Raw genomic sequence first — 22,424 nt, 5'->3', positions numbered from 1 at the left:
ATCTTTATATATATAAAAATATATATATTTATCTTTATATATATATTTATACGCATTAAACTAGGTATCTACTAGGTATCTCAGACAAAGCAGGCCCGGTACGCAATCGGCACCTTCGAACACCCAAAGGGATGAAGAGACACTGCACTACATTTTCTGATTTAGAACATAGCACGGATAGTTACTTCGTAAGTAAACCCGCAAACTTCCAAGGGACTCTACTTATTTTCATTTTTTTTTTCTTGTTTTTCGACTTATCCGAATGATCGTGCAAGCACTACATCATATATGGCCCGGTGACAGTAACACAATGTGCCTGGGTACGAGAACCGCAACAGACCACACAATACACCATGAACGCATCGCGATACGTCAGAGGTGGCAAAAGGCGGCGCCAAGATGAAGAAAGACACCAAAGAGCTAGCAGTTAAGAAATGGACACTGTCTATTAGTTTCGCCTCGTCCGGGAGGACGTTAATATTTGTAATAGCTAGCTTTAAGAGGCCTATTTGTCGAGGACTAGCCCGATTGGACCATCATGAGTTTCAACACAATCCGGTCCCTGAAGCCTCTATAGCAAAAGGGCCTGGTGCGAATTAAACAAGCCGCCCTCACGGCAGCCAATGCCAACAGGCAAGATTGGGTAGAGGCCAAAACATCACACTATTCAAGAGAAAGCTTCAGTACCAGGTGCGTATGAGCGCTCATAATCTAGCTGATAGATTGACCAAGGCCCTGCCGGGTCAAAGGTTCGAAGAATCCGTTTGGCTGCTAGGGCTTCTCAACACCACCAATGTCATTAAAAGCCTTGACTATTCGGATACAGACATATACTAATAGCTTTGATCCAAGGTGCAAGGCTGTGCCAACGAATACGTAATCTAGGTCGTCAAATGAATCATCTGGCTAGGCCTCGTCATCTAGATGGTTCAAATTAGATTCGAAGGTTTGAGCTAGCTGCAAGCTTCAAATTAGAAGCTAGCTAGTTAAAACTTTAGAATTAGGGCCTTTCCAATGCCTTCCGATTTCCAACTATAAAGAAAGCCTCAGTTCCCTCAATAGATAGATTTGATGAAGGGCCAAGTCCACGTTAAAAGCGATCCATAGCTGCTGATCGCGACACACAAGATGGAGCACAAAACGGGCTTGAACACTTTTCCGAGGCTCTGGTTCAAGCTAGTGTCCCTGAGTATCAGTTTCGGCCCTTTGTGGCACCTGATGAACGTGCAGGGCGTGGAAGCGGCACAAGCAGCTGCTCATGTTCACGTTGAACACAAAACAACATCGCAACGCTTTCCGAAACCAAATGACCCGTTCAACTTCATTCCTTGCCCCAATGCCATAGAGACGCTGAATTTTCCTCTTCTGAATGATACAGATCACCGAGGCACATGGAGTCATTTGTTTAATCCCAACCCCGATACGTGGGCTTGGGGGGGATCGGGTCTTAATTCCTCAGCCTCGCCGTCTAACAAGAGAAAAGGTCTCTTCTTTTGCGGCTATTTGGACGTTCCCGTGGACTACCACAATAAGTCCGATCCTCGAATCACTCGGTTGGCCGTTGCCAAATACCAAGTCTCCGGCGTCGGCAAGAAAAGCCAGAGAACTATTGTGCTGAACCCTGGCGGCCCAGGAGGAAGCGGCGTTTCGTTTGTTCTCAAATCCGCAGAGAACTTGGCCGCAGCATTGACGAATGGCACATTCGACGTGCTCAGCTGGGACCCTCGCGGTGTCGGCTTCTCACAGCCCCAGGTGATATGCTTCCCATACGCCGGTCTCGAAGACCGTTGGTCCTTGGCGTTGGGCAAGGATCTCAAAGAGTCGTCATGTGCTCGACAACAGCTGGAGACGGTCAATGCCATAAACGACGCCACGTTTCGCTCGTGCCGGGAGAGGCTTGGTGACTTCCCTCGATTTACTTCCACGGCAGCTGTTGCCCGCGATGTGGAGTCTATCCGAATTGCTTTAAACGAAACGCAACTCACGGGATACTTTGCCAGCTATGGAACCACACTGGCTCAGATATACGCCAATATGTTCCCGGATAGTGTAGGGCGCATGATCTTGGACGGAATGGACTATGCCAGAGACCACCGAGCCGTGGGAGGATACGGACGAACAGCATTATATAACACAACTGATGTCTGGAACGACGGCTTCCTGGGTGAATGCGTTGCAGCTGGCCCTCAACGATGCGCCTTAGCTAAGCCTGTCAATGGCTCTCAAGTGACGTTAGACTCGCTGAAGGAGAGGATGGAGAAACTTCTCCAAGGACTGGCAGAGCGTCCCATACCAACATACAGCAAAAAGAGCGGGCCATTGATCATCACATACAGCGACGTGGTTTCCTTGATTTCAGCAACGTTGTATACGCCGTCAAGTTGGCCCAGCGCAGCCAAGGTACTCCAGGAGCTGGAAGCGGGCAAGTTGGCATCGACCACTGCCCTGGTAGCCAAGTCCTGGAGTTACCAACCGCCGGAGCTGAATCTCGAAGCTGACCCGGGGTCAGAACTGCTCCTCATGGTGGTTTGCGGCGACGTGAGCGACACCAGCCAGCCCGAAGGTCTCGATTTCTGGGAGAATCTCTGGCGAGAAATGGTAAAGAAGAGTTTCCTCAGCGGCCACGCCAACTTTGCATCCGTGTTTCCCTGCCGCAACTACAAAAAATACTGGCCGAAAGGGGCCGAGGTGTATCGCGGCGACTTTGGCCAGCCCCTGAGGAACCCCCTCCTGCTGTCGTCCATGACGCACGATCCGGTCACGCCGCTTGTAAATGGCCGAAAGCTCCTCCGCGAAATGGGTACGAAGAACGCCCGGTTAATTGTTCAGCATGGGTACGGCCACGGTTCGTGGGCACATGTGTCGAATTGCACGGATCGCCTTTTCCGCGCTTACCTTTTGAATGGCACTATCCCTGACAAGGCGGAAACCCATTGCTATGCTGATGTGAAACCGTATCGGCCCGTCCCCAAAGCGGGCAGTAGGCCGGGCTTGGCCGATCTTGAAGCTGCTTACCAGGCTACCATTCCCCGATTCTAATCCCCGAGACCAGTCGGCTGTACTGAGTGCGGAGATGTCCCCGTAGTTGGTGATGCGGCACCGCGTGCCTGGCATTTCGGACCCGCCATGGGCTCGACTCGCGACCCAAGTTTTCTTTGGCGAACATGCAATAAAGGGCATAGCTAGGCGTTCATAGGCTTGAATTTGATTCTTGGCTCGTGTTCAGTTTCCCGCAGCAGCAGCAGCGCCAGATATTCTCCACAGCCTCCTTGTACTTGAAAATTGATGACATGGGATAAAATCTCGCGGAAATATTAGATCCCAAGACACCGAGACGGATTCCAATTGCGTCTGGTGCCAGCGTAGAGGTACACATCACCCCGTCATAGTAACATCCTCACCGTCTTCACTGCCCTCCTCGTCGGCATCCTCCCTATCCAGGTCATCCCACCTCGTCGGCGTCATGGTCGACAGTTCGATATGCCTTGTCGCACCCTCCCCGAACCCCACGGGGTACCCTTCCAATCTCGTTGCCAGACTCGGTCTGCCCCTCGGCCGCCTGCCCACTTGTTTCTTTGGCTTCTCGGCATCGTGCTCCTCGCCAATCTTTTTCCGTCTCGGTCTGTAAGACACAGACTTTTTGTCGTCCCAATCTTTCCCTTTGCCGTCGGTGGCGTAGACGGTGACTTGGTCCTTGTCGCCCTTTTTAATCTTGAACGCCATCAGGTTCTCGAGGAAGTTGGCTTGTTCTGCGCGCTCGCCCGTCTTGTCTTTGCCCCGAGGGATCCGGATGTTCCATTCTTCCTTGATGGGGGCGAGCTTGTCCACAGCGGGTATTTTGGGGCGGGGCATCTTTTCGCTCGTCATGATGCGGGAGGAACTGGCTGCCAGGAGGGAGATGTCGCCCGGCAGCGTGCGGAGCGAGGGGAGCGCGGCCGAGTCGTCGGAGGGCGGCGTGCCGGCGAGGATGACCTCGGTGCCAATGACCTCTGCCCAGTGGCCTTGGAAGAGGCGGCCTCTGTAGGAGAAGAGGGGGCTGGGCGTGTGGAGGTCCAGGACTTGGATGTCTCCCGTCTCCAGGGGTTCCTCCTGGGCTTGGGCGGGCTGGGCTTCTTCTTGGTGTTTTGGCGTGTCTACGGGCGGAGGCGTTGTTGCCTTGTCCTTGCCCTTGTCGTTGCTCATGGCCAGGAGGGCCGGGTCCAGCGGCGTGCCGTCATCCTCGTAGTCTTGCCCTGCGGTGATTTCCTCGTTGTCGCTGTTGTCGCCGGCGGCTTGTCTGGCCTCTTGCGGCGGCGGCTTGGGAGTTTCGCGCGGCGCGTCCTGTTCCGCCCAGTTCCTGTAGTATCCGCCGCGACTGTGCTGAGGGATTCTGGCTGCGCGCTCTTTGAACTCGGGACACGAGAGTTCTACTGTGAGGTAGAATGTCTGTTGTGAAAATCTGTGAGCGATGATGCAAAGAAGAGAGAGAGAGAGATGGACCTACCTCTGTCTCTGTGGCGGAATACTCGTACTCCCATTCTTCCTGGTCGTCGTTGACTACCTGGGCGAGGACCTGGTCGAGAGGCAAAGCCCCGGGTTCATCCGGGGTAAACACGCTCTTTGGTCTCTCCATTGCCATGTACAGTGATGAGACGATTTCAGTAAGTGAGTGGGTTAAAAAAAAATTAGGGCGACTATCGGGGCAAAAACCGGACGCCCAATCCCGATTTGTACAATTTTGCACTCTTCACACCCTGCTCTTTCTTTGGATTACAAGAGACGAGCATACGATTTGTTAGCCGTGAAAGCCTGGATAAAATACATATAATATAATGATATTTGTTTGCTTGGTTTCAATGTAAGTGAGTGGCGAGTGGTGAGTGGTGAGGCGTTGTCGGTTCTGTCAATCTGCTTTTGAACTATACTGTTTTTGGCCAGGTGGCAAGGATCCAGCCAGCCAGCCAGGGTTAGACACCCAACACTCACTCTTCTCTATCGATAAAACCACGTGGGGCTCAAATGCCCCGCCATCGCAACCGAATTTCCATGGCACTTCCGTGTCGTATGCGCCTTTGTCGGCATTCAAGATTGAGTCACCTTCTTGTTATGCGCCTACTTCCCCCGTAGCCAGCTCAAAAATCCGACCATCCATAATTTGCCCTCAGCTAGGATCAGTGACTCCAATCACTGCGAAACCTTCATATTGTCCCTTGGCCTCCAACCGCATCCTCGCCCCCCCACCTCCTCTTTTGTCGCATCAGATCGCTTCTTCGCGATTTCTCATAGGGGGGCTCACAATGCCCAAGGTTCACTTGTTGGACTATGTCGCCGGCAACATTCGCAGTCTGGTCAATGCCGTAGAGAAGCTGGGTTATGAGGTCGATTGGATCCGGTCGCCAGAAGATGTATCCCGAGCAGAGGTATGCATCACACCACCTCCCCCAATGCGGATAGGAAACCCCAGAAAAAGGAGAGAGAGAGAGAGGGAGGGAGAAGAGATTTGATTTTCGCGGGGGAGGGCGAAATGAATGAGTCGAAATTTCTAACCAAGATATCTAGAAACTCATTCTTCCTGGAGTAGGCCACTTTGGCCACTGTCTCTCCCAGCTCTCCCAGGCAGGCTACCTGCCCGCCATCCAGAAACACATTGACGAGGGCAAACCCTTCATGGGCGTGTGTGTCGGCCTGCAAGCCCTCTTCGAAGGGTCCGTCGAGGACCCCGACGTGCCCGGGCTCGGTGTGGTGAAGGGATCCCTGGGCCGCTTCGACGACTCGACCAAGTCAGTTCCGCACATTGGCTGGAACAGCGCCAGCACCGCCGGTCAGTCCATGTACGACTTGGGCCCAGACTCAAAATACTACTACGTCCACACATACCGCTTCCCCTACGTCAAGGGCCAGCTGGAAGGCCAAGGATGGACCGTCGCGACAGGCACCTACGGCACGGAAACCTTTGTCGGCGCCGTGGCCAAGGGCAACATCTACGCAACACAGTTCCACCCGGAGAAGTCGGGCGTCGCAGGCCTGCGAACCCTCCGCGCATTCCTCAACGGCCAGGGCGCCAAAGCCCTGGGTTCGCCATCCTTGCCGGTCGATCAAGCCTCTTCTGAGGCCAAGGACGGCCTCACCCGCCGCGTCATAGCCTGCCTCGATGTCCGCACCAACGACCAGGGCGACCTCGTCGTCACAAAGGGCGACCAGTATGACGTCCGCGAAAAGAACGACGCCCGCGACGTCCGCAACCTCGGCAAGCCCGTCGAAATGGCCAAGAAGTACTACCACGACGGCGCCGACGAAGTCACCTTCCTCAACATCACGTCCTTCCGCGACTGCCCCATCGCCGACCTCCCCATGCTGGAGGTCCTGCGCCAGACATCGCAGACCGTCTTCGTGCCGCTCACCATTGGCGGCGGCATCCGCGACACCGTCGACACGGACGGCACAAAGGTCTCCGCGCTCGAAATCGCAACAATGTACTTCAAGTCGGGCGCGGACAAGGTCTCCATCGGGAGCGACGCCGTCATCGCCGCCGAGGAGTACTACTCCCTCGGCCGCAAGCTCTTCGGCAACACGGCCATTGAGCAGATTTCCCGCGCGTACGGGAACCAGGCCGTCGTCGTGAGCGTGGACCCCAAGCGCGTCTACGTGCCCAAGCTCGACGCCACCCGCCACAACATCATCGAGACCAAGTTCCCCGGCCCCAGGGGCGAGCCGTACTGCTGGTACGCTTGCACCATCAAGGGCGGCAGGGAAACGCGGGACATGGACGTCGTCGAGCTGGCGCAGGCGGTCGAGGCCATGGGCGCCGGCGAATTGCTGCTGAACTGCATCGACAAGGACGGCTCAAATACCGGCTTTGATCTCGAGCTCATCACCCAGGTCAAGAATTCCGTCAAGATTCCCGTCATTGCCTCCAGCGGTGCTGGCAACCCGGGCCACTTTGAAGAGGTCTTTAGCAAGACTACGACGGATGCCGCCCTCGGCGCCGGCATGTTCCACCGCGCCGAGTATACAGTCAAGCAGGTGAAGGATTACTTGAAGGACAAGGGCCTCGTAGTGAGGCAATTTGAACAAGACCTGTCATGATATAGATGAATAAGGCGGCACACTTCACAGTTGGCGTGTTCATTTAGCACTTGGCCCATGTTTTGGGGATCAAAAGATCATTTTATTCAATTTCCACCAACTCCTCAAGGCTAAAAAGTTTCAATTCGTGTGTCCATGATGCTGCGACCTGCTTCTCCGGTAGGTAATTGATACAATCAAATCAAACCACTCTTAAATGCTGTAACGCCACCGGAAAGATACATTCCAGACCGAGGGTAGACAAATTAATAGGACACGAAAGGAACAAGAAAGAAAAACAAAAAGTAGACGCTGCGCCAGGCTAACATTCCATCTGCCCAACGCCGGAAAGCATTTTACCGCTCATGGCCAAGCTGCAAAACAAAGAAAACGCGGCAAAATGGCTACGAGACGAAGTTGGAGAGAGGGCAAACGAGTTTGACAACTCAAGTCCGGGTTCGAAACAGGAGATTCTAATGTGGCCAAACTCTGGGTCCAGGAGACGAGGGATACACAATCACTCCTAGAGTTCCATGCCCATAAATACCCACCGTTTGCTCGTTACATCGAGGTGATTTGCCCAGTGGTCTAGAGTGGTCATTTCGAATCCAACCCACTGAAGGCTCTTGGTCAATTCGTGTGCTTCCTCAAAGGGTATGCGGCGATCAATGCAAGTCACGATGTGTGCACATTCCAAAGGGCCATCGGCAAGTTCGATAAGAGCCATAAGACTAATAGGACAAATCGTCAGAATGAGGTTCAGTCATCGCAAAATATCTAACAAGGGAAAGGGTAACTCACGCTTTCTTGAGATCTCGTCCCATGACACCTTCAATGTCAAAAAAGACAAACAAGGATTTCTCCTGTCCGTTATTTGCCACAAAGGCCCGAAAGCTCGCACCACCAGCGTAATCCCAAACTTCCATCCAGGCATCGACTTCAAATCCCTGCGACTTGATGTCCATGCTCTGCCGGAAGGCGTCGGATAACCGGCTCTCTGATGGCGGCGTTTGTAAATAAGCACCTGACAGGCCGGAGCCATTCATCGACAGGTTCCTCTCACCGTGGAATGCTGTCTTCATGGGCTCACAAAAGAATCTCTCACATTCTTCCCTGATCGTGAGTGCTGCCCCCCCTCGTCGCTCCGGGCGACGGTGGCCCGAATTGTCGCGCTTCTTGTTCTTCGGAAGAAGAGCGAGCTCGTTAGACGAAGTCAGCGCGGCGAGGGGGGGGCTTGTTGGAGGAGAAGGTAGTCCTGAGGTAGGGACCTCAGGAATACCACTCCGCCCCTTGAGATTAGTCAGTAAAACAAACCGGCGATTAGATATAAAAAATAATGATGATGATGATTTGAAGGCCGTCACAAATAACCGAACCACACGGGATATAGCGTTGTCAAGTCAGAGGAAGTCTTGGAGAACATACCTGCAGCCCCGGTAGTGCAGTAGTGGATGCCCTTGAGCTGGGCAGCTGAGTCGACAATGTAGCAGGAGGCAAGGACGTTGACTCGGGCAACGACGTCCTCGCCGTAATTACTACTACAATTCAAATTCTGGTTACTTAAAAGCGCCATTGTTATCGTTGTTCCACGATTACTATCTTGAGAGGATTCGGTGGATTCGATGATAGGTCGTCGCTGGCAAGTTGGCTGGCGACGTCGGCGGAGTGAGTTGAAGTGGCGACTGGATGGTGCAGTAATGTGGGTGCTAGATTGATGATTTGAATCGAAGAGAATCTCGTAGAATTATTCGGTGAGACAAAGATGCAATCGATAGAAGATCGGAAGGTGGTGCTGCGAAAGGCGGCTGCGTGGAAAAGCGAGGTTGAGATGGACTTGTGCGGTGCAACGTGTGTGGATTGGGAGAAGAAAAAGCAGAACTGCTGGTGTCGGGGGGGAGAGCGGTGACAAGTCACCTGAGACACCCCGACTGGATCCTTCGATGTCCAGTCATTTCGTGGCGGACCACCAGAGCCAGCTGTGAAACGCCATGCACCATCCGGCCGGATTAGACGGAGAGCGGCGCAGCATGGGAGACTCTGCAGCACTGTCTGCAATGGGGTTTTCGTACCGTGCCGAGAACAAAGACGCAGTACTTCCGGCTAGCTGTAGCCCAGCGAATGGCTTGACAGTTGCTTCGTCTGTACAGTCAGCCTCGCGTCAAAGGCACTGTCTGCGACCACGTGCATACCTTCATCTCCGGCCTGAGGCCTGCCCGCCAAGCCCGACGTAGCCGTCGAGCAAGGCGTCTCGGCGACTAGACAAGTTCGTCATTGCGTCGCCAATTACGTGAATGCAAATTGATGTGACTAATTTTGCAGGAGCACAAGGCTGGGCATGAAGTAGTGCTACTTAACAGTTACACGTCTCCCAATCAATGGTCGAGCCCAATACTCCGCATCGTCTGAAAGAGAGTTACGGAGTACATGAAACTACGCGCTCGTTGGCGGCTAGGTGGGCTCGCCCACTTAGTCGCTGACAGGTAACTTGCACTCGAAGAGGAGATCACAGGCTGCACGGGTATTATTAACCAATCCAAAATACTCCAACAAACGAAATACATCTGAATTTTCGTTTGCATCTGCTCTCCGAGGGACACCCCATCAACTGCGGCAAACGGCATGGTATGCGTCACCAAGCTGTGTAGCAACTCTGAGCTTGGTGACCATCTGCAATTTGTCGGCTTACGCATCGATCGGCACTGTCACTCTTAAGGCCATACTGAGTAACTCTCCTCCTAACACAACATGAAGATCCACATCATACAGATTCTGCTACCACTTACACCGAATATGCATCTTGTTCAACTTTGACAGTTCCGTTTCATCCCCTCTCATTAGCATTATACATGCCTTGCGCTTAGACTCGCAAATGCATCTGGGCTGTGTCTTCCATTGGTCCAAGCCATATCAAGGCCAAGGTTCATACTCTCTCTGCTAACATGCTTATTTGATGCGAAAGGATCCGATTGGGTCGTAGTTTGGTTGATATATGGATTCGTATTCCCAGTTATTGGCTGTGACGGACTGTGTGGTTGCTGGTTTGCCGTGGGCAGTGGCTGGGTCGACTGAGTGTAGATAGCCTGATTTTCTGGTATACTTGGGGTTGTTGTATTCATACTTGGCTCTGTGGCTGCAGGCTTGGGGGTGTATTGTCCAGGTTGATTAAATAGCGCCATTATCGAAGCCTTGTCATGTCGGGGTTTCTGGTAGTACGGCTGTTGGGGTTGCTGAACAGCATATGATTGTTGGACAAATTGCTGTACTTGCGGCTGCGGCTGATGCATGTTGGTAAAGAAAGGATTCGATGATGTCGGAAGCGGTTGGGGTGATGTACTCAGGAACGGCGACTCGGCAAAGTTGGATTGGGCCTGTTCCGGTATCTGTATAAGAGGCGGCGATGCTATTCTCGAAGGGGAGCGCAAGAACGGATTGTTGGCAAACCCTCCTTGTGCCGTTTTCACGGTCAAAGTTTGCGGCGGTGGTGCTGGACTCGACGGTTGGGAGAAGAACGGGTTGTAGCCCGTCGGCATGGGTTGCTGGAGTGAAGAAATCGGCTGCGGATATGTCATGCTGCTCTGGAAGGTCATGGGTTGATAACTTTGAGGGCTAGCGGGAGCAGACGGCGACATGTACTGCTGATACAGTTGCTGCTGCTGTGACATTTGTAATTGATGTACTCCATTAGACTGAGAAAAGAATGTCGGATGAGATGTGGACGTTGACACATGTAGGCCCTGAAACGCCTGACTGAGATCGACTTGCTGCGAAGGAGCTCCGAAAGGATTGTTCGTGCCATTATATGGGTTCTTATTATGCAGCGTGCCTGTAGATTGGGCGGTTTGAGGTTGTGCAGGCGGCATCATATCAAAGGGATTCGTAGACGTGGTCGATGACGACGTTGGTCTATCGAGCATCGGTTTCTGTGGAACGCTTAAGCTCAGCCCGACCCCAGCTGAGCCTGAGTTCGAATTCAATGGAGTCATGGACTTTGTGGCACGCAGTGTAGGTTCTCGAGACGCTGACATAGGTGCTGGGGATGGATTTCTACCCTCTCCTAGTCGGACCAAAGCCTCAACCGCCTGGTCCAGATTGCCGTTGACACCTTTGAGAACGATGGCGTTACGCTGAGGATCCTGAAACCCCATTTCATAAAGTCTTGTCAGTTTCTTGTCGGTTTCATCCGGCCCAGCATAATCGACGGTGGCCCCAAAAAGCCTAGAAGGTTTATTCGGCAATGTCGGGGACGGCACTGCGCTGCCATTCGAACCGCCTAGCACTCGCTGCTCCTTCTTTGCGCGAGACGTTAGGGGGAAAATAGACGAAGCTGATCTGAATCCGAATTTTGTCGAGTTCTTGGGCGGCAGCGGCGGGGGTGTTCCTTCGTCGGATCCTCGGCTTCGCGGCGTGCTGGACTTGACGGCGACATTATGAATGTACTTCTGGCGAATAAAACGCTCCATGGCTGAGTCCGCCTCGTCCGCGTCAATCGGTACCGGTGCTTTTCGACCCTCGGGGTTGTAAATCTGGTTCGAAGTAACGTTGCCAACTTTGCGCATGTTCTAGAACACTCTTGTCAGTCATTCCAAAGCGGCCAGGTCTCATGGTGTAGAGCTGTCGTAGCATACATCAACCTGCTCGTTGGACCAGCTGTCCATACTCAGCGACTTGACTTTGGATATATGAGTCCCTAGCTTTCGGTGTATCGCAGCACAGCGCATACATAAGAAAACGCCCAACTACGAACTGATCAGTATCGGAGGAGATTCGAGCGCCGGTGGGTGGGGATATTTCTTTCATACACTCCATGATGCCCAAGCTGCAAGGGCGGTTTGCGTCAGTAGGTAGGCTGGCCAATTCAAATACACGGAGGAGCTTGAACAAACCTGGGTTCCTCGCGTGACAGTCTGCGCATAAGTTGTTGCCCGGGACATGGTGGACAAGGTCTTGGAGAGCCTTCTCATTGCGCGCTTGCTGGCGCTTACTTAAAGCACTGGCCATGGCGAGGGAAGATTACACGTTATGGTATTGTATAGTACGAAGCAATTTCAAGGGCCCTGTTGCAAGCCAAGTTGGAAGTTGGATATCTTGCGAGAGAAAGGAAGTAGAACGACGGAAATCAAGGTGAAGAGCAGTCGCAGGCGAGAAATAATAGAAGTTATTCAAGGACCATGGCGAGAAGATAAAAGGAAGAAGGGAAAAAAAAGTAAGAGAAAAGGGCAAACGTAAGGCGAGGAGGCAAGGAGTCCAAGTTGGAGGAAACAAAAAGCGACGCAAACAAAGAGATTATCAGAACGCTGTGAGCGCACCTCTCGACTCCCGCCGCCGTTGTGATGTTGGAAACGACTTGACGTTTGACGGATGGTCTGGCCGAAAAGGAGAAGCATCAAGACGTCCTGGCCCGGTTAGCTGCCGTCAAGGGTTAGGCCAGCATTCTCAAGTTGAAAGGTGCGTGCTCTGTGGTGGGGTCTCGAACCCAAAGCATGGCATTCGATCCACAGTGGGGTATCGAGCGCTATTAGCCTGGACGCACGTCCAGACATCAGACATCTAGACCTCTTACCTTCTATGTCTGGTCTGGTGGACTCTGGTCTTCGTCGTCGCAGGCGAGCCGCGGCGGACAAGCCAGGCATCTGGTATTTCAGTGCCTCAGTGATGCCCATCTGCTGCAGTACTGGTCGACGATACTAGTATTGACCAGTTAAGGCTAGCAGCTATCAATGCATTGCCTACAGACATCTGGAACCGTCGACGGTGCACTGGCCGTTGATCCGCCAGTCCCGGCTACCGCTGGCACCGCTGGCACCGGCGGCACAGGCACAGGCGCCACCGCCAAGCACTAGGCCAGACTTGACACATAGAGACTTGAGGCTGGACATTTGAACCATCTTGTCTCTTCAGCGCTCACCGACCCCGCCATGTACTGTATGCCATTGCCATTGCCGTGGGCCAGTGACACCAGTTAACGGTCCAGTCAACATTGGTTCGAGAGGCTGGGGGCATCGTTGTTACCTTTCAGGATTTCAGCACGGCTTTTCGTGTGGTTTCGCATACCTGAGGAGCGTGTCGGGAGTGTGTCGCCCGTGCATTGTGTTTTCTGTCTTGGTTCAATGACAAGACGGCGTCCGACACGGCGCGGTTGCAGGAGCGAGTCAGTAATCGGCCGTGTGCCTCTGGCTGCGAAGTAGGGAATCGTTTGGTCAAAGTTGGTCAAGTTCATCAAGCTGGCAATGCTGCGGAAAGCTCCATGTCCGGTTGACTGGTGCGATACATAAATACAAGGACGGCCTGTCAAACGTCATCAATTGATCAGCTTTGGTCCCATGCGGACACGAGACAGGCTGTCGTCATTGTCGGCAACAAACACAAACAAGTTCGGTTTGGACCGCGAGACACAAGACCCGCCACGTTATTATTTCTGTTTCGCCAAGTTCCGTAGCTTCCCGATATCCGGGGCAGTTTCAAGTCACAGCATTGTACAACTCATAACTACTAGGTGCCTAGGTACATATGTAGTAGTAGTTAGTTGCCTGGTGGTAAAGGCGGTTCGGCGGGAAGAGTTGGCCCGCGCCTCCATCCGTACCCCCAGCCGCGCCTCGAGATGCCGCATCTGGTGAATTGATGGTCGTCGTTCGAGCTGTGGTATCTGCCAATTGTCGCTGCCAGTGGTGAGAGAACTGCAATGCGGACAAGCTGGTTACTTTGGGGCTAACATAACATGGCCGCACGGCTACAGCAGGCTGGAGGGGCACCTTGAAGGTCACATTTCTATTCAATTGATATTCATGACAGGTTGGATGCTGCATGTCAACTGGTTGCGCCGCGGTTCATACAGCCCGGCTCCAGCGCGTGGGCGCTCGGCAATGCTCCATGTGCAAGTGCTGTCAAGTGCTCAACCCATGCAGCCCCCCTGGAGCCCCAGTGGAACTCCCCATGTCCAGTGCTGGCCGGGTCGGCCGCCATTGATCACTTGACTGGTCCCAGATGGCAGCACTTGAGCTGTGCTAACTCTCCGCAGCCCTGTTCGCGACGCCCGACTGCAGTACTGCGCATGATAATGCCTCGGCCACCCAGCTCTGCATCAGCTCTGCATCTCTCCAACATTCCCTGCATCTCCGTCCGGGCTTCCTTAGCTTCCGAGTTCCCCAGCAATCGCGGGTTGCCGGGACCAACAGTGACGACAGCCACGGTTTCCCCCTAGCCAAGCCGGATCTTGCAAGTCGTGCGAAGTCGATAAAAAGGCTCTCCTCCATGTGCTCTTCTCAGACGGTGCTTTCCAGCCACACTCTCTACCACCACCATTAAAGTTGTCGTCTCTCACACCAGGGCCACGGTGCCACGACACCCATCATGGCCGGCATTGAGAAGCTCGAGGTCCACAGCAAGGTAAGAGACACCTGCTGCTCTCATCTCCCCGCGCCAGTGTCGCCCAGCGTCCAGCATCGCTTCTTGAACCCTTTCTTACCCCAAACAGTCCTACATAGTCCGATGGGTGAGGGTCGACGAAGATAATACCCTCTCGTGGAGTGTGCAGCCGAACAAGAAATCAATGTGAGTCATCTCAAAATAGAGCCGTAACATCGCCGCATTCGCTGACAATATTCCATCACCAGTAACTTCGGTATTGTTAAACATCCGGGCAGCGGCGCAACGACAATCCTCTCCGCGAATGGCGACGTACTCGACGGTGCTCCAGTTCAAGGAACCACAGATGGCAAAGGTGGTCGATTTCCCAAGAAGGAGACTACCGCGCAAGACTTGTTGACCGGCAAGGGCTTCATCCCGATCTCCTGGCATGGGAAATGCGAAGCGGACAAGGTCTCCAGAGGCACACATGATGTTCATGCAGGCGAAGGCGGCATGTATGGCCTAGTTTTCGACAACACTTTTTCCAAGCAAACCTCAAAGACAGCTACATTTGTTGTTCTCACATATCCGACTGGCGCGCCACCTCAAACAACCAACCATCTGCCGAACCTGCAGTTGCCGAATGCTCAGACCAGTCAGTCTAGCTTGGGCAAGCATGGGAGCCCTTATAATGAGAATGGTCCTTCGACCTCGGTTGATAGTCTTCCAAGTCATGGCCGCGCGAGGGCGCAATCTTCAGCTGCCAAGAGTGATGCTACCGGAGTCCCTCCGAACTATCATGTCGGTACACTTTCAAAGAGACGGCGCAAGAAAGGACAGGGCTATGCTCGCCGCTTCTTTTCACTGGACTACTCAACTTGCACTCTGTCATACTACTACAATCGAAACTCGTCTGCCTTGCGGGGAGCCATCCCCCTCAGTTTGGCTGCCATTGCAGCAGATGAGCGAAGAAGAGAAATCAGTATTGACTCTGGTGCCGAGGTTTGGCATCTGCGGGCACCCAATGACAAGGAATTCCAGGATTGGGCACGGGCGCTGGAGCGAGCTAGTCGCCTTGCTCGAGGTCTCGAGACACTGGCAAAGCCCTCAAAACCTAGTTTGAAGCTCGATGGCCATGCGCTCAAGAGGACACAAGATCCATACCATAGTGAAACCGTTGAATGGCAGCAGGTTGAGACCCTTGTCAGTCGTGTTGTGGGCACTCGCGATGCTCTCCGCAGATTGACAAAAGATGTCGCTCAGTTGCCAAAACCTTCGCCAAACGGACAGTTCCTCTCCCCCGGCTTTGGAACCCCCAACGAGGAGAACAAGGACAGTTATTTCCCTGCGACGGTGGAGAAGAAGCCGTTCTGGAAACGAAAGTCTAGTGCCCCATCACTGTCAACCTCCCCCAACCAACAAACCACTCCATCAGCCCTGGCCGTGCCTTCGCTTGCCAGTGCCACTAGCAGTGCGGAAACCGTGACCCGTCAGGCGTCCAAGAGGAGGTCTCGCGGAGTAGCCCAAGAGGAGAAGTCCCTGCATGATCACTGCGAGGCTCTACTTTCTGATCTCGATTCCGTCGTCTCCGAATTTACTGCTTTGATTGTCAACAGCAAAAGACGTCGTTCGCCGCAACCCCCATCCGCTGGGGGTGCTTCCCGCTTGAGTATCGAAACGACATCCACGGACGAATTCTTTGATGCTGAGGACGCGAAATCTGGCGTCGTCAAGATAGATGGCAGCGAAGACGAATCCGCCGAGACTGAGGCTGAAGAGGAATCTATTCACGAGAGTTCATCCATATCCTCAATCGAAGACGAAGATGGAGTTGGTACAGAAGGTACTGGTGATGTTTACCCCGTCAGGCCGAAGAATCTCACTCCTCTCCCCCTTGACCAAGTCGTCACTCGAAGAACCGGAATACCGCCAGCGCTTGTCCAACCACCAAGCCTTATCGCATTCGTTCGCAAGAACGTCGGAAAAGATCTTAGCACGATTAGCATGCCCGTGTCTGCCAACGAACCCATATCGTTGCTTCAGAAGGTTGCCGAGCCACTTGAATATGCGCAGCTTTTGGACAAGGCATGCAGACAGAAAAGCCCAACAGAACGAATACTCTTTGTTACGGCTTTTGCTGTGTCTCAATTCAGCGGCGGTCGAGCCAAAGAACGAGCCATTCGAAAACCATTCAACCCCCTTCTTGGTGAAACGTTTGAACTGGTCAGAACAAACAAAGACATTCCTGGGGGGTTTCGACTGCTCGTGGAAAAGGTTCAGCATCGGCCGGTGAGGCTGGCCATGCAAGCCGACTCGGCAAACTGGTCATTCTCGCACTCACCAGCTCCGGGACAAAAGTTCTGGGGAAAGAGCGCCGAAATCACCACCGAGGGTCGCGTCCGAGTTGTCCTTCGCTTGGCAGACGGCAGTGATGAGCTATACTCGTGGAACATAGCAACCATGTTCCTGCGCAACGTTGTCATGGGTGAAAAGTACGTCGAGCCTGTAGGATCAATGCACGTAGTCAACGACACCACCGGCCACAAAGCCAGTGTTGAGTTCAAGAGTAAAGGCATGTTTGGTGGCCGTGCCGAGGACGTCTACGTGACTACATTCAGCCCAGACGGCAACGACACAGGCAGCGGCCTCGTGGGGACTTGGACCGGTGGCCTCAAAACCATTGGCCCCGGTAAAGCAGCCAGCGAAGAAATCTGGGAAGTCGGCAAAATGGTGGACAACACATCTCAAACCTACGGCATGACGCTTTTTGCAGCGCGTCTCAACGAAATCACTGAAATCGAAAAGGGTAAAATGGCCCCGACAGACACGCGACTCCGTCCAGACCAGCGTTTCGCTGAAAAGGGGGACTTGGACGAAGCTGAGAAGTGGAAACATAACCTTGAGGAGGCACAGCGTGCTCGGCGCCGGGAAATGGAGGACAGGGGAGATGTACATCGGCCCAGGTGGTTTGTGAAGGCGGACGATAGTCCCGACGGCGAGGAAGTATGGAAGATAAAGACGGGCAAGGATGGGTATTGGGAGGAAAGGGCCAAGGGGAATTGGAGCGGTGTACAACAGTTGTTTGATGTGCCCGAGTTGTAGACGGTAGTGTTTTTTCCTTCTTCTTCTTGGGTAGAGCGGTTGAGAGTACATGTGTTGGAACCGGGCTTGCTCCTGACATATCAGTAGAGTCAGCGGAGGACGTCTACACTCTGCATACAAATGACGGTCATTCTCATATAATATACCAGGAGACGTAGACGGTGGCTGTAACTCACTGCATACCAATATGTGCTCTTGTTGTATAGAGCCGATAGACCCCCCCCCCGGGAGGGGAAAGGCAACCAGGGCATTTTAAGCCATTATGATTGTGTTTCTCAGAATGACTCAAATGCCATAAACGTCATTCACACTCCGAGACGGTGAGCTCATACTCGGCCGAGAGCATAGGAAATTGAATGCTTGCAACACTTGTGTATAACGGGTTGAAACGGCGGGGAAATGCCCTCATAGTTCAGAAAAGGCATGCGTAACGGGAGACTTGGCGTCGATTACATGTTTGTCGACTATTCAAAACATGTTTTCGATCTGGTGGCACTTGAGAGACTCGATGCCGGCTCTTCAAGATTGACGAAGCGATAACCTTTTTGGCTAGAGCCTTGGCGGACCAGGGTCAGTGGAAGAAGAGCCCTCCAGAGGTCGAACCAAGGTTATGTACTTACCTAGTAGGTACAGCGGGTATGCACATTGTACGTACTACAAGCAAGGTACGAAGTCAGGGAGTGCACACTTTTCTTTACTCGGCGCAGCAACTACTTGACGTGACGGGAACCATTGAACTGCATCGACACTGCAGATTGTACTATTTTATTGTTGACCCTCTCTAATATGCGGGTGGGTTATGTGTTGACGTGCCGAGTTGCCGGCGGGTTGGATTAGGCGCAATGTCAATGAGCAGGCGTGTTAGGGATGGAATTTTGGAGCGACCCTTGACTTGGGGTCTCACTGAGAAAGAACCCTTGCCGTCGACTACCAGACCCTCAGTGACGTGGACGTGCGTCGATCCCCATGTGAGGAGGCAGTGGCCCTGGGCGGATATGCGGCGTGCATTGTAGTTCGTACGGAGTACGTGTCCAAGAACCCCGTGATTCGACCTAGGCTGCGTCTGGTCGAGAGAAAGCAGCGAGAAAGGCGGTTCTTCCCCTAGAAAATTGGTGGAAAAAAAAAATTCTAACTTTAGAACGCTGGCTCCGTGCTGAGTAGGAGAAGAGCCGGTTAGTAGCTGGCACTGCGGGGATTCCAAGGCCCCGGAACCTGGACGGGCTACGAGCCTGCGAAGTGTCGAGTCTGGTTAATACGGGCTTGGACGCATTTTCTTGGTCTTTAAACACGAGAGAGGCTGTGCAGCCACCAGCTAACCAAGATGCGCAACAGGGCACCAGTGGACGAGCCACTTAAACAAGATGGCGATGCGCACACCTCCCGTTCAACGTGCAAACATGCATACAGTGTGGGGAAGGACGTGTCGCAGAAAGATCGATGTGGTGGGGTGGTTCAGGGGCATGGGACGACTAGGGCGCCTCCAATTGCTCAATGGATGGATGCGCCTGGGATGAAGGAGTCCTCGTTTCAAGACCGCGACGAAGGGTAAATAATAATATTTATGCCCCATAAAGTGAGCAAACAATTTAATGAACTGCCGAGCACAAACGATGCCACGGCTCGGCGAGGCATGGGATGGGCACTTGTTGCCACCGAGTCGGAGTCACCGACCAGTTGCGCCGGTACACCATGTGGCATCTTTGACGGGTTCCAATCGTGATAGTGTTGTCGATAGTGCGTCATTCCATCGGACCGGTCTCGTAATGCGCTGCGACGAGCTAGTTGAACAGGATAAAAGCCTCCCTTCCTGCTACTATATAATTCGATCCTCGCGGATTCAATATTGTGAACGGCAACGTGGCCATGGTGGGCAGTGCCAATGTTTTTAGGTCAGGCCACAGTGAGACGTCAGTTGCGGGCGCGTCCTGTACTGTGTCAACTGGTGGTACAATGCATACCGGGCACAGAGCACAGAGCACAGAGTCGCCAGACTTTTGTAACGGCTGCAATGGCGGGCCTGTACGGAGTACGGAGCGCATGTACTCCGTAGTAGTATTGACGAGACTGGATACTTCCTCAGTAAATGGATGGAGGCGTGGGTGGTGCGCTAATCTGTGATTCCTCCTGTACAACATTGAACGGAAGACTAGCTGGCTATTCGGCAAGAGGTTCCAGGGCAAAATATCCACGGCCCGTCCAGTTCTTGCCTAGCACCACGCCACTCCTGCCTCCTGCCCCTTGGCAAATCCCTAGGCTTTGGCTGGTGGCATTGACTGCCATTTGCTGGCCTGGTCCGGTGTTTCCCAACGTCTCTGCCAATCACTGCCAACCCGTCAATGGCATGTATTGATGCTTCCACCCCCCAAGCCGCACAGTGCGAGAAACATCAGCCCTCGAACCCTCCTCCGGTATGTCTCTGTGTCTCGGTCCCAAGTCGCGCCCGCAAGCCCAGTGTCAGTTATGGTTATGCCCGACTCTCGAATGGACGCCCATCCGTGTGCCTCCCCCCTCGAGTCTTCCCACCAGAATGAATCTCCTCCTCCCTCCTTCATACAGACCTGAATCGTTACTTCTTCTGGCGACTTCCCCTTCGTTGTCGTCAATCCAACTCTCTCGTTGTTGGATCTTTTATTCCCGTCTTCTCTGTCTAATTTCAAGTCTGGCTGCTACTTACTTGGCCTCGCCGACTTCCTCTCGCTGACGTCCCTCCACTCTCTAGGGGATTTTTATTGCCATTCTCATACGACTAAAGCACCACAACTGTAATCATACTCATTTGCTTTACCGCCCGGTATCGATTCATCATGAAGGGCTTCGCATTTGCTTCGGCCCTGGCCGCCATTGGCGCCGTCACGGCCTCCCCAACTCCCACCGAACAAGAGCCGCCCACCAAGCGTCAGAGTTTCCCTACTGTCACGGTCTCTGGCAACGGTAAGCTGCTGCCCATTGTTTCGCCATAAGCGTGCTCGACATCGCTCCACTGCTCTTCTCGAGTTCTTCGATTGACTGTCATGATTTTTGCACGCATCTTGTCACATCCGCTCAGTGTGCTAACTCGAACTGTCTTAGCCTTCTGGAAGGGCAAGGAGCGGTTCTACCTCCGCGGTATTGACTACCAACCCGGCGGCTCCTCCGCCAACGAGGATCCTCTTGGCGACACCGATGTCTGTCTCCGTGATATCGCCAATTTCAAGGACCTTGGTGTGAATACCATCCGTGTCTATGCCGTCGACAACACCTTGAACCATGACAAGTGCATGCAGGCTCTTCAAGACGCCGGCATCTACCTGGTCCTCGATGTCAACAACCCCAAGTACTCTATCAACCGCGGCGACCCCGGCCCCTCGTACAACGCCAAGTACCTCCAGAGCGTTTTCGCCACTGTCGACATGTTCGCCCGATATCCCAACACTCTGGCCTTTTTCTCTGGCAATGAGGTCATCAACGACGAGAAGGACACTGATAAGTCTGCTCCTTTCGTCAAGGCCGTCACCCGCGACATGAAGAACTACATGAACACTCGTGGTCTTCGTAAGGTTCCTGTCGGTTACTCCGCTGCAGATGTCTCCTCAAACCGACTGCAGACTGCCCAGTACATGAACTGCGGCTCTGATGACATGCGATCCGACTTTTTCGCATTCAACGATTATTCGTGGTGCAACACGAACTTCAAGCAGTCGGGCTGGGATCAGAAGGTTAAGAACTTTACCGACTACGGCCTTGCTATCTTGTAAGTTGCTACTTACATATTCACTGGTGATCGCTTGCAAGCTAATGTCCTGTCTTTTTTCTGAAATAAACAGCTTGTCCGAGTACGGATGCATTGACAACCGCCCCCGTAAGTTTGAGGAGATCGAGGCCATGATGAGCAGCGAAATGACTGGTGTCTATTCTGGTGGTCTCATGTACGAATACTCGTACGAGGACAATAAATACGGTATCGTAGAGCTCAAGGGTGGGCTCAAGGCCAAGACTGTTGATAAACTGGACGAATACGACTCCTTCAAGTCTGCTTTGAAGAACAACCCTGCCCCTACTGGCGCAGGTGGTGCTGCTTCGACCACCCACTCCGTCAGCTGCCCTACTTCCAATGCTGGCTGGCAGGTCAACCCCAGCCTGGTCCCCCAAATGCCTAGTCAAGCTGAGAAGTACATGAAGGACGGCGCTGGCAAGGGCCCAGGTTTCGATCTCAGCGGCGATGGTTCCCAGAATGCTGGTGATTCCGGCACATCTACCGCTAGTGTCACCGGCGGTGCAGCGTCTCCCACTGGCAGCGGTGCCAAGGAGTCTGACAGCGCTGGCGTCACAACTTTCGGTCCTGTTGAGAAGGCCCCCTTCATCATCACTGGCATGGTAGTTTTCTTCACCCTGTTTGGCACCTTGCTTCTGTAAATACCGTCTGAAAATTGGCGACAATAGGGTTGGTAGAACTTGTGAGTTGTTATGGGGGGACAGGGCCAAGACATGTAAATCAGTTGATGCGAGCATAATGAGAGGAACTGTCTAAAACCCCTGGGGGGCTACGTACTATAAGGGCTATTGGGTTGACACTTTGTTTATTGGTGGTCCGATTGGCTAGCGGTCAGATCGGCCGCCGGGCTTGAGGTAACGATAGTAATTCATACTAGACTACAGCCGCCATGTTCATAAAAGCCATTGCCCCGTGTTGCGATGGAATACGTAGGCTTCGTGTGGGCAATACGCTTGTCTACGACAGGCGTGGTTGTCCATCGCAAAGCACTGAATGATGACAGTTGTACTTTAGTTAGAGAGACTGTGTTGCATCCTGGGATTAGCTGGCAGCGAGATGATGCATGCGGAGTAGCAAACACCAGCAACGTCAACATGTTGTCTACACGCTGATTGGCAGCAGGGTGTTGGCATCCGCAAGAGAGACTCTGTCCCGAGAGTCCGTGGGAGATTGTTTCTAGAAT

The 22,424-nt window shown here is 53.2% G+C and overlaps 8 protein-coding genes across 8 annotated transcripts; 4 read left to right on the top strand and 4 right to left on the bottom strand.

The window, feature by feature from the left end:
• Positions 1-1,128: 1,128 nt before the first annotated feature.
• MAA_11125 (uncharacterized protein) lies at positions 1,129-3,039 on the top strand (the record flags this gene model as incomplete). Its single annotated transcript, XM_011413091.1, has 1 exon — positions 1,129-3,039. The coding sequence occupies one exon, from the start codon at positions 1,129-1,131 to the stop codon at positions 3,037-3,039; it is 1,911 nt and encodes a 636-aa protein (XP_011411393.1).
• Positions 3,040-3,375: 336 nt separating this feature from the next.
• MAA_03045 (Transcription factor TFIIIC, tau55-related protein) lies at positions 3,376-4,612 on the bottom strand (the record flags this gene model as incomplete). The annotated part of the gene is made up of 2 exons (XM_007821043.1): positions 3,376-4,425; positions 4,484-4,612. 2 exons carry the CDS (start codon positions 4,610-4,612, stop codon positions 3,376-3,378), a joined length of 1,179 nt encoding a protein of 392 aa, XP_007819234.1.
• Positions 4,613-5,276: 664 nt separating this feature from the next.
• MAA_03044 (imidazole glycerol phosphate synthase-like protein) lies at positions 5,277-7,065 on the top strand (the record flags this gene model as incomplete). The annotated part of the gene is made up of 2 exons (XM_007821042.1): positions 5,277-5,399; positions 5,539-7,065. The coding sequence occupies 2 exons, from the start codon at positions 5,277-5,279 to the stop codon at positions 7,063-7,065; spliced, it is 1,650 nt and encodes a 549-aa protein (XP_007819233.1).
• A 502-nt stretch (positions 7,066-7,567) lies between these two features.
• On the bottom strand, positions 7,568-8,617 carry MAA_03043 (ornithine decarboxylase antizyme; the record flags this gene model as incomplete). Its single annotated transcript, XM_007821041.1, has 3 exons — positions 7,568-7,775; positions 7,846-8,333; positions 8,426-8,617. The coding sequence occupies 3 exons, from the start codon at positions 8,615-8,617 to the stop codon at positions 7,568-7,570; spliced, it is 888 nt and encodes a 295-aa protein (XP_007819232.1).
• A 1,370-nt stretch (positions 8,618-9,987) lies between these two features.
• MAA_03042 (Ubiquitin-associated/translation elongation factor EF1B, eukaryote) lies at positions 9,988-12,042 on the bottom strand (the record flags this gene model as incomplete). Its single annotated transcript, XM_007821040.1, has 5 exons — positions 9,988-10,100; positions 10,163-11,603; positions 11,670-11,780; positions 11,844-11,860; positions 11,928-12,042. The coding sequence occupies 5 exons, from the start codon at positions 12,040-12,042 to the stop codon at positions 9,988-9,990; spliced, it is 1,797 nt and encodes a 598-aa protein (XP_007819231.1).
• A 728-nt stretch (positions 12,043-12,770) lies between these two features.
• On the bottom strand, positions 12,771-12,929 carry MAA_11124 (uncharacterized protein; the record flags this gene model as incomplete). Its single annotated transcript, XM_011413090.1, has 1 exon — positions 12,771-12,929. The coding sequence occupies one exon, from the start codon at positions 12,927-12,929 to the stop codon at positions 12,771-12,773; it is 159 nt and encodes a 52-aa protein (XP_011411392.1).
• Positions 12,930-14,391: 1,462 nt separating this feature from the next.
• Positions 14,392-17,490, top strand: MAA_03041 (oxysterol binding protein; the record flags this gene model as incomplete). The annotated part of the gene is made up of 3 exons (XM_007821039.1): positions 14,392-14,427; positions 14,516-14,592; positions 14,655-17,490. The coding sequence occupies 3 exons, from the start codon at positions 14,392-14,394 to the stop codon at positions 17,488-17,490; spliced, it is 2,949 nt and encodes a 982-aa protein (XP_007819230.1).
• Positions 17,491-20,294: 2,804 nt separating this feature from the next.
• On the top strand, positions 20,295-21,882 carry MAA_03040 (glycoside hydrolase family 72; the record flags this gene model as incomplete). Its single annotated transcript, XM_007821038.1, has 3 exons — positions 20,295-20,421; positions 20,560-21,220; positions 21,294-21,882. The coding sequence occupies 3 exons, from the start codon at positions 20,295-20,297 to the stop codon at positions 21,880-21,882; spliced, it is 1,377 nt and encodes a 458-aa protein (XP_007819229.1).
• Positions 21,883-22,424: the final 542 nt, after the last annotated feature.

This window comes from Metarhizium robertsii (genome assembly GCF_000187425.2).
Source record: "Metarhizium robertsii ARSEF 23 chromosome Unknown MAA_Scf_4, whole genome shotgun sequence".
NCBI classification, from domain to species: Eukaryota; Fungi; Ascomycota; class Sordariomycetes; order Hypocreales; family Clavicipitaceae; genus Metarhizium; species Metarhizium robertsii.
This window is presented reverse-complemented; position numbering and strand designations above follow the sequence as displayed.